This window comes from Zonotrichia albicollis, chromosome 3 (assembly GCF_047830755.1).
Source record: "Zonotrichia albicollis isolate bZonAlb1 chromosome 3, bZonAlb1.hap1, whole genome shotgun sequence".
Lineage (NCBI taxonomy): Eukaryota > Metazoa > Chordata > Aves > Passeriformes > Passerellidae > Zonotrichia > Zonotrichia albicollis.
The window spans coordinates 59,486,551-59,497,710 of record NC_133821.1 but is presented as its reverse complement, the minus strand read 5'-3'; the positions used below and the strand labels follow the sequence as shown (position 1 = coordinate 59,497,710).

Sequence of the window (11,160 nt, the reverse complement as noted above, 5' to 3'; positions counted from 1 at the left end):
TCATCTGGGTCCTGTCACTGATAATATAATCCTATGCAGGTTATTTTCAAGAATGTCTAAACTTTTACTTGAAGAGTTACTGTTGCTATATTTAAGCACTTTCCTTATTTTGCACATAACGTCTTCTAAACCTCTGCATGAATGTAGGAAGAACATGACTCTAAAACCGGTAGGATGGTACTGGTTTAGATACAGGTTGTTACTACTGAGGCCAGCAGTATAAAACTACCTGCAGGATGTAGTCTTTTTTTTTTTTTTTTTTTTTTTTTTTTAATCTTCTGTCATTTGTCTGAGGAAAAGAATTAGCACTTTAATAGAATGCTAGTCTTACTTTGCGCTACAACTGCATTTTCACTATCCCTCTGTGGAGAGAGAGTATTGTGATATTTAAAACTGAGCAGGTGGATTGGGAAAGCTGATCCAGGCAGAACAAGAAAACTGAGAGAAGACTGGCCTGAGGAAGGAAATGGTAGTGTCTTCCTGGTAGTGGGAAATGGGATTGCAGTTCATGCAGAAGTGTATAGGTTAGTTAAACTAGTCATGAAACCCTATTCTCATTAACCCAAAACCTTTGATTTGGAAAAATATGTGGGAAACAGACACAAACAGTGACCTTTTCAGTATAGGATTTTCTGATTTATCTTAACTGCAGTACTAGAAAAACATGAGCTATTCCAAGCTCTAGAGTTTTGTTTAAACTGTGTCAGGTTTGTTGAGTTGTACTAACTCCTTAATTATTATAGAGGAACAAAGATTTGTTCAATCTAATCTGTGGGGAATAGTTGAAGTCATTCCTAGAGACCCAGTACTTGATGTCACCATGGAACAGGTGGATGCCCAAAGTAGTCTGTGACGCTGTGGAAAGCCCATGCTGGAGCAGGCTCCTGGCAGAGCCTGTGGCCCCATGGAAGGGCCCATGCTGGAGCAGGTTTTCTGACAGGTCTTGGGACCTTGAGAGGAGTCCATGCTGGAGCTGAAGTCAGTTCTGAAGGACTGCACCCCATGGAAGGAAGCTACACGGTAGCAGTTCATGGAGGCCAGGGGAAGAACTCACATTGAAGAAGTTTCTGGATGATTGTCTCCTATGGGAAGGGCCCCATGCTGGAGCAGGAGAAATGTGAGCAGTCCTTCCATGAGAAGGAAGGAGCAGCAGAGACAATATGTGATGAACTGCCTGCAAACCCCATTTCCCATCCCCCTGCACCACTGAGTGGAGGAGGTAGAGAAAACTGTGAGTGAAGTTGAGCTCAAGAAAAAGGGAGGGGATGGAAAAGGTGTTTTTAGGATTTAGTTTTATTTCTCATTATCCTTATCTAATTTGATTTGCGGTAAACTAAACTAATTTACTTCAGTCAAATCTGTTTACCCATGAGAGCAATTGTGAATGATCACTGCCTCTTACCTCAACCCATGAGCCTTTTGTTATATTTCTTATCTTCCTTCCAGCTGAGAGGGCAGTGATACAGTGGCTTTGGCTGGCACCTGCTGTCCAGCCAGGGTCAACCCACCACACAGGGAAACTACTTTGCTTTAAACTAAAGAATTGTTGTTTTCAATGGTACTTTGCCACAAGATCCCCAAAATCACTGCTTTCTTTTATTTAATATCTTAAGGAGCAAGAACTTTCTGTCAGATTGTCCACCAGGATGCTCTTTCATTTCATTGGGTTATTGTTTTAAGCACAATTATATCAGAAAATGTACAGCTCAAATGGCTAGGGCTGTGGCACATGGCATATGGATGATGGCATAAGTGTGACAATAATTTATGTAATTTGTATGAGTTTCAGAAGTCAGAGACTATAAACTGTTGTAGATTTTTTTATTATTATTTAGAGAAGAAAATATATTGTTATTTGGTTAAAACAAGTTAGAAGACATCTTACATCAGCTTGTGGTCTTGTTTCTGACTTTTCGTGAAGAATGTTAATCACATTTCTATTAAAAAAAATTTATGCAGCAATCTTACATTTTGCATTTTTCAGATAGTACAGCTTTTTGCTTTTAGCCTGCATATACAACTGCAGCCACAATTAAAACACACTAAAGTTAATCACTGTTAAAAAGGATTTGCTGTCATCTGCTGTATGCCTTTACTTAGAACAAGAAGACTTAACTTTTTAAATCCCCTGCAAAAAAGGTTATATTCTTAATTATAAAAAAAATGTTAAAACCAAAATACTAAAGTAAAGTAGTGTACTAAGACATTTAATAGGTTCTGCAGTTCTGTAGTTTACACTACATTAAGACTCTGTATTTTCAATTTAAAAAAATACCCTTCTGTCCTTCAGGCTACTGTCACAATTTCATTGTATCTTTTTAGTCAAATATCTAGAATTTTTTAAAGAAGTAATACTACTTCTTCTGTCCATATCTGAATTTTTTAACAGTTCCAATAGTTAGAGAATCACAGATGTCTTGTTTAACTTCAGATTTCAGATAGGGCTTTTACACTGTATCAAACGCAGAAAGCCTTCTCTTTTGACTAAGAATGATATTCCTGTATCATCAAATGTAAACTTGTGATTCTGTGAGCTACTTTGATTTTTCTCTGCTGCCTGCTCTTGGGGCATACACAGGGATAATACATAGGGATAATGTTTTATCCCTATATTAGAGTGGAGAGATGATCAAAGCTGTGGTAGGCCTCAGTTTACACTTTTACATAAATAAGTACCCTGAGCATTCCCATGGGACTTGATGGTATTGCTGTATTTAAATTGGACATGAACAGCTGACACAGAATGTTTTGGGTCTGTGTTTTCTCCAAAATGAGATTATAGCATGAGAATATGATAGAATGTGCTCTAGCAAATCAAGAAAAAAAAAAAAGGGTAATTGGAAATAGTAACATAGGACTCTGATGGACCCCACCTTTCTGGCAGTTTGTCAAATTCAAGAGAGGATGGAATGCTGGAAAAATCATATCCCTGACAAAATCAGATGAGCTGTGTTTTACCATAAGATATTTTTGAAATGGCAGTGAAGTCCTGTGCTTAGGCAAACGCTATTTTCTATTATGCAACTGGCTGATTTTTCCCCCTACCTTGTCTTATTCCATCAGTTTACCCAGGAAAGCTCTCATAATCCCCTTTACTCCCTAGCCTCACTTAAAGAGTTAACAGACTAGGGCTGCCTGTGCATAGTTTCAGTCCATCTGTTTGAGGATGCTTTTGCTCAAATTCTGTTCCCTGGCCTATGTCACCTCAGTGACTGACTGTTCCTGACACAGTGCACAGACTGCTCCTCCCAGGCTTTATCACATACTGCAGTGTTTTCATTTTCTCAGGCGTTACCGTTCTCCACGCACAATTGCTCTTTTCTTGATCACCCTTCACTCTTTTCCTGATTCTTTACTGCCTGCACTGCTGTCCTCCTCTGTTCATTATTTCCCACTGACCTCTTACTTCCTTACATCTCTTCCACCCACTCTTTCACTTAGCAAACAGATAAAAGAGAGGATTGGAAGTTAAAGAGCAATGGGTTTTTTTAATCTGTTAAAAGCATTAAATTCAGAACCTAGATTTTCCTGTCATTTGATAAAAATACATGGGAAAAAAGTCTCAAAAACACATCACAAAAATCCTTTCATTTTGTGACTGTTGCAACCTCATGCTTGAAAATGAAGCATCTCTTTTACAGAAGCGTCTAGGTGCTTTTCACCTTAACCCATTTTTTCACATAGGACTTCCCAGAACCACAGAATGGGTAAGGTTAGAAGTGACCTTGAAAGATGGTGTAGTCCTACACCTTTGCTCAGGCCTTGGAGCAGGTTGCTCATGGTCATGCCCAATTTGATAAAAAAGCTCCACAGTCTTGCTGGAAAACCTGTTCTGGTGTTAGACCAGCTTGACAGTAATTAAAAATAAAATAAAATTTTATTTTAAAGAGGAATTTCTCATTTAAATTCTCACATTGATTCTAATCCTGTCACTTGGCATCTCTGAGAAGAATGAGTGTCTTTAGCCTACTCATCACTTATTCTACACATTCTGCTTTGCCCCAGTCCCACACTCCTTAAGGCAAAAACTTTTACTCTCTTGTTCTGAAGTCCTTGTGCCTTCTGTAAAATCAGAGGAGACTTAAGTGTGAGCTCCAAAACCTCTGAGGGCTTTTGGTAGTGTTGCTGTTCATAGTTACTCTCTTTCTACTCTCTCCAGCTACTATGTGCTGTGATAAAAAAATACAAAATAATTAAGATTGAAAGGCTGCTTTTCTGTAAGTGATTTGCATGTGCTGTAGTTGTTGCTGTGATGCTTTCAGGGAAGAACAAAGAAGCTGGTGGTTTGAATGGTACCTTAGAAGAATGATGACCAGAAGGTCATCCATCCATTGCTAATCAGTACGTGCTGCCTTAGTATTTGTTTAGTGACATCTCAATGGGTTCCTAACACTTGTTTTGTTGTCTTGTGCATTTATTCCACATTTTCTGCCAGCTGCCTCAACACTAACAATTTCTTCCCTTCAGGGAGTGTCTGTCAGATATACTTCATGGCTTGAGACATTAGGGCAGTGAAACAGCTGATGTGACCTTAGAGATTCTTTGCCAGTTAGAAAACTAGCTTGTTTGAAATTCAGATTAATTTCTCTTTCCAAACAAGCTGTCCTTGTCATTGCTGTTAGGTTATGGAATTCTAAATGAACTTCTTGCATAAATAAAGAGATGTAACTTGATGGATGTTAAACTTGAGATCTTGTTTTTCCTTCACAAAGCACACCGATACATTCTTTTAATGCCATCACTCAGCAAACAAACTTACTGTAGGATTTTATGGTAAAGGTCAAGTCCATTCTGAACTTCCTATGTAGTAGTTATCATTTAACAGAGCAAAGAATTAAAGCCTCTGTACTTGATTATGATTTTCTGATTTGTGCTCTTCCTCCTCCACCATCCCAGGCACTCAAACTTCAGTTACTTTTATGTTGTCTTTCACAGAAGTTTAATATGAAAGTTTTATTTGCTGGGATGCTGCAAATATCATTGGTTTTCAAGATGGAAATTCTTAAGAAGGAAAAGGAGAAGGAAGCTTTTCTTCCTCAAGAAGGAAAAATTTTCCTTCTTTCAAGAAAATGGTTTTCCTACTGTGAGAACTTTTATAATTGTCTCTTGCATTTTTATGTATATTTCATAGTATTTTCTCTGTCCAGTAAGTATAGGAAAGGGGATTCAGAGGAAGAGAAAGTCTGTAATTTCCATGATGTTTTTATCTGCATTCTGGGACACAAACTGAATCCTGTCCCCCATCTACAAGTTTGCATCAGCATCCAGCAAGGTGTGGAGGTGAACAGCCCTGTGCTGATACTGAAGAAGTATATCCAGATGTCTGAACTCACCTCTTTCTCTCCTTTTTTTATTTTATTTATTGCCCTAATCAATATTTGATAGCATAATTGTATGAAAAGAAGACCAGCTGTTCAGTTTGAAAAGAAATAAATAAAATTGAAATGTTTACTTGTCTCTCAAGTGAGAAGTGTCCCAAAGTACCTTGTTTAAAATGGATGCTGTTGGACATAACGCCGAAGGAAACGCCAAGCTGTGGAAGAATTCTGCATTTGAAATTTATGAGTGTCTATCTGGCTGCCTGTCATCTTGATATAAATCAAGATCTGAAATTTGTCTAAAATAAGCCTCTAGATGTAGCAACATCTGCCTATTTTTCCTCCTATTTTTAATCTACTCGTGCCCTCTGTGATTTGACAAACAGATTTTCATTGATTTTTATATTTGAAAAATCTTGAATAAGAATAAGAAAAGTATATTCTATTTTATCAAGAATTTTTTATCATTCACTACAGATTGGGAAACAGCAAATATGATGTTACAAATAGGAGCTTGTTAACAATAGTGCAGTCTCTGGAATGTATCTGAAAAGGTCTTCTTATAAATGAAGTTGTAGCAAACTATCTGCTGAATTCAAAACCAGCAGATTAATGCTAATTTTATCTGACCTTGGTAGAACACCATTCACTTTGGTAATCATGGGCTTCATAGCAGGAGTTAATTAATTGCCTCAATCTGAAATGAAAAATAATCTAGCTCTAAAATTTCTCTAGGCTGCCAGGGCAGAGCTGATTCACAGTCAAGTTGCCAAGGACCAAGGCCCCCAGGTCCCTTCCTGCAGTGCTGCTGCCCAGCCTGTTTCCCAGCCTGTCCATACACCCAGGGTTCCTCTGTCCCAGGTGCAGAATCCAGCACTGGTCATGGGCAAACTTCACACAAGTGGTGATTGCCCGGTCCCCTCACTTGTCCAGGTCTCTCTGCAGGGCCTCTCTGTCTTCGGCAGTTTCTCACAGCTGATTATCACGGGCCGGCAGACAAACTTCGTTCTTGGGACGGATTCCTGAGGCTGCCGCAGGAAGCCGTATCTGTTACCCTCCAAGCCAAGCCTTTGCCCGCAGAGCCATTCCACGCCGCTCCTTGGGCTGCCCGGGCACGCAGCGGCGGTGGGGCCGCGTCCTGGTCGGGCTGGGCCCGGCCCCTCGCCCTGAGCCGCCCGCGGCCCCTCCCGCGGGGTCGCCCGGCAACGCTCCGGACGCGGCGGCTCCGACCCGCAGCCATGGCCTCCAAGCCGGGCAAGAAGAAAATCTCCAGCGGAGCCGGTACCTCCTCCAGAAGGTGAGAGCCCCGGGAGAGAGGGAGGGTGGGCGCGGGAGGCCGGGATGGAGACACCGCCGTGCCCGGCCTGGGCTGCTGCGGCCGGCCGGGAACTTCCCCGAGGCTCCTCGGCCCGGCCCGGGCGGCCGTCGAGGCCGGCGGGCACCTGTGCCAGGCGGGCACCTGAGCCAGGCGGGCACCTGAGCCAGGCGGGCACCCAGGCGGCCCTGTCGCCGTGTCATCTGCCGGACACGGGTGCGTGCCCGTAAGCGCCGTGCGGGCAAACAACTTGTGCTGAAAAAGTTCACTTGCTGGCGTGGGTGCTTCAGTAAAAGTGGTTCCTAAAGCCGAGGAGGGGTTTGGTTGCTCCTGGGGTTTTGTTTGTTCAAACCGGGAGCCCGGCTTGGGTGGAAGTTGTGCTCCCTCCCTCTGCAGCACCGTCCTGCCCCGCCGGAGCCGGGCGTGTCCTGGAGCATCCCTGGTCGGGCACACAGACCTCAGACCTTGCACACAGCAAGGGGAACGAGGCCTTCAGCTGCTGCTCAGGAGCTATCAGAAGTTAAGAGCTCACTGAAATGATTTTAGGTTAAAAGAACCTCAAACTTATCAACCAGGACAATAATTTTGGGAGTGGGGGCGCTCTATTTTCATCAGGGAGAGGAACCAAACTAGCTGCAGGTTTAGAGGCGAAATGATTAATGATGGTTATAGCACATCAGTTTCCCTTACAGAAAGGAAAGACAATTCCCAGTGTCTGGAAAGTTTGCTTAATGTTATAAAGAATCTGAGGAAAGCAAGTATGACAAAGAAAAGAATTTTTCATATTAATTTCTTAAATATTTCTGTGTAAGTAGCATCTCTTGGGTTATTTTTAAAATATTTGCTATTTTCTGGGTGTTTAGTATGTGTATATTTCTGTGTAAATGTATATTTCTTCCTGAAAAGACTAATAAATAGAGAACATTGACATTCACTCTCACTGTTTTGACTTGTGAGTTCTGTTTCTATGGTGTTAGCAGGTTTCTCATCCTAATGTAAGCCTGAATGCATGATGCTGTTGGGATTCAAATGAAAAAAAGTATCTCATGTATGTGCTTATGGCCTTTGCTTCTTTTTTTACATGAAGGTTTCAGTTGCATTACTTATTTCTCTCCTGAAGTCAATCTCAAATGCCCCTTTGTGCTTATTTCATATGTAGTTACACAGCCTTCACTACACAATAGTTTCTTATATTTTCATGTTCCTACTTTATATTTCACACCTTGATTCCCATTTTGCCAACTTTTCTGTTGCAGGCTGCCAGAATCTAGTTCCTTCTCCCCACTGCACCCTTTGCTTAGTAACTCTGTTGTTGTTTTGGCCAGGGAAGTGGTCACAGCACCAAGCCTGAGAGAGTTCAAGAAGTATTTGGACACCATTCCTGGGCACAAGGAGTGACTCTTGGGATGTCCTGTGCAGGGCCAGGAGTTGGACCTTAATGATCCTAGTGGAATCCAACTCAGAATATTCTCTGATTCCCTTTGATATTCATTCATTCTGTTCATTCTGTTACCCAGCTTGTTCAGGATGTTTATGAGGCAGAGACAATTACTGTAAAAATTTTGTCTAAATCTATGAAAACATAATGTAACTATTCCTGTGTTTGAAAGAGAAATGAATATTTGCAGCCTGCCTGAGAGTTGCCTTGCAAGTTTAGTATTCTGTTGTAATTGCAAGATAAATTTTCTGTTTTATTTTAGAACAAAGCTTGAAGTTGCAAGGACAAAAATGTTAAAAATACTTTGTCTTTTGACTAATACTGTCTCCCTGATAGGAAATGTGACTTGTTTTTTATATGTCTCTAATGATCAAAATACTAAATAGAAATATAAGTAATAGAACAAAGAAAAATACTAATTTTTCTTTTAACAATTTGTAAAAAAAACCCCTGAAATCTGTTAGTACTTACCAAACAGAATTAGTGTTATTTCATCCGTTGTGGATAAAATTAATGCAGAAATCCTCTGAGAGTAATGTGTACAAACATCTGTGCAATATATTTTGATCACCTTAAAATCACTTTTCTCAATTCTAAATCAGGCTTCTTTCCCCCCCCCCCCCCACAAGTGTTTAAAACAGTCAGAACAGTACATCTGCACTGTGGAAAATCAATCAGGATTATGGGTGGATATATTGCATTGTTAGAGTGGGACCTCAGAAACATATGGAGAAGGCAGGAAAATTCCTCTGGACTTGCTAGCCAGACTTCCCCTGGGTCTCTGCAGGATACTCCATTGGGTCTCTCTTCATTACTGCTTTCTAATTAGAAAGCAATTCCCTCAGGAGCTAGGCAGCTGCTGGAGATGATGGGCTGAAGAACTCAAGCTCAAAAGGACTGCTTCATTACAGCTTTTCTGAATTGCACCATTAGAGGCTACTGAGAATCTGATCTTTCCCAGGTTTCAATAGCTATGGTGGATAAGAATTGATGTCTTTGGTGGCACTGGAAGAGATTCTGGCTAGTAAGAATGGATAATGAATTAAAATGCTTTTAAATTAATTTGATGAAGCTCCATGCCATCAAGCCTGTTCTTCTGAATTAAGCCATCAGCAGCTATCACAATTAGGATTTGGGCTATTAGGGACAAAAATGAAGAGGTAATGGTCAGAGCCAAGAGAAGCAAGTGATTTAGAGGTAATTGTGGCACAGATAGAGGTCACCATGGTATAGGGGAAGGTCAGAGCAATGCTGGAGTACTTTTTAAAGAGGTCACTAACTAATATGTACTGCTGATGTATCCTCAAGGACTAGCAGAGACAGGCTGAAGCCTGCACTGGCTGGAAGAAATTATTTTTTAGCTGTATGCCTGGTTGATTGCAATCAGTAGCAGGTTGCTGTGCCAATGCCTAGGATTACCTAATGTTTGTTATTAAGATTAAAGGATGAGAGAATAAGAGCAGAAAAAAGAGCGGAATTGCTAGTTCATTCTTCAATTCCCATAGGCCTAGAATAAGGTTTCTGCCATGGCTTCTGATTGAGGTTTTATCCACTGCCAGCATCTGTTCTTTAGGTTTGGTAGTTTGGAGAATATACACTGACCAGATTAATTTTTTGATGTTTTGAGTTTTTTAGATAGGCTGAAAATTGAGAATGGTAAGAACTCAAGACTTATGGGTAAGAGCATGGTTATTGAACTTGAAGCTTTTAGTGGACCTCTCATATTGGTTAATGTAAGTTTTAATGGGCACTAAAAATTTACCTGGAATCAGTGAACAAGCCTGCAGGAAAGAAACCCGTTGAAGATTATATGAATACATAGCAACTACATCAAGCGTGGGAAGTGCGTGAGCATTATTCTTAAAAATACTTAGAGTCTGCGAAATTATATGATGGATATACTAGATATGCCTTTATGCTCTTTGCAAAAAGGTTTTCAGTTGCAGTATTGTTTGAGACAAGGTGCCGTGCTCCAGTTCACTCACTCTCCCACTCAGCACTCCTGTTCTCCTGTTTGTGGTCCAAGGGGGCAGCCCAGTGGTACATCTTTGACTTGCAACATGTGTTGCAACATGTTTTATTTGAGAGAAGGGGTTGCTATTAGAGTAAAATCTGGTTACATTCCTATGGAGCTGCTTATGCTTGTTTTTGACTGTGCATGAGCTAAAGTCAGAGTTGAGTGTGGCTTGGAGGTTATAACTTTTGCTGGAGGCTTGAAACAGACTGAACATTTTGGACAAAAGACATTGATGATACTAGCCCAGATTTTGAATTTTTTTTAATTAATCATTTATGATTAATTCTGCCCAATTCATTGGTAATTGGGCTGGTTTTAAAAATATAATTAATTTCAAATCTCATGGTTTAACCCCATATGGCATCTCTGACTCACACTGCTTGCTAGCTTAACCCTAGCAGGATGAGGGCAGGAATCTGGGTAAAAATGCAAAAACTTGCTGCAGATAAAGACAGCTTAATAGGTAAACATCAGAGCAAGAACAGGAATTCATTCACTGCTTCCCATGAACGGGCAAGTGTACAGCCATCCCTCATGAAAGCAGGGCTTCATCACATGTACTGCTGACTTAGGAAGACAAATGTCATCAGTCCAAACATCTGCTTCCTTCTTCTTCCCCCAGGTTTATTGCTTAGCATGAGAACGTATGGTAAGGAAAGTCTCTTGGGTTGGTTGGTTGGGGTCAGGTGTCTGGGCTGAGTCCCCTCTGGTCCCTTCTTGTGCACGCCCAGCCAACGTGCAGGCAGAACTGTGTGAGAAGCAGCAAAGGCATTGACTCTGTGTAGTCACCACTCAGCAATAACTGAAATATCACCGTGTTATTGACTGTTTCCATCACAAAACTAAAACATATCTCCCCTACAAGCTGCTCTGGGGAAATGTACTTCAAACCTAACCAGACTCAGTACAGCTACTCACTAGACTTCTTCACAGGGAAAAGATTTGAATGAAAAATTTTAAACCTTCATTGTATTTATAATCTGCTTTACAATAGTAACTGGTAGTATATTACAAGATTTTATACTCTTAGTACAAGGCTGATTTTTGATAACTTGTGGGGCTCTTCTGTCTC

The 11,160-nt window shown here is 40.8% G+C and overlaps 1 protein-coding gene across 4 annotated transcripts in view; it reads left to right on the top strand.

Moving 5' to 3' along the window:
• The first annotated feature begins 6,229 nt into the window (after nt 1–6,229).
• ADGB (androglobin) overlaps nt 6,230–11,160 on the top strand; it is a 99,390-nt gene continuing 94,459 nt past the window's right edge. For 3 of the 4 annotated variants that reach the window (XM_074537580.1, XM_026794842.2, XM_074537579.1), the window contains exon 1: nt 6,460–6,615. In XM_074537580.1, coding sequence (XP_074393681.1) covers nt 6,557–6,615 — 59 coding nt within the window. In that variant the 5' untranslated portion in view covers nt 6,460–6,556. Of the gene's footprint in view, nt 6,616–11,160 lie in introns of all 4 variants that reach the window. The other variant, XM_074537581.1, reaches the window with a different exon arrangement.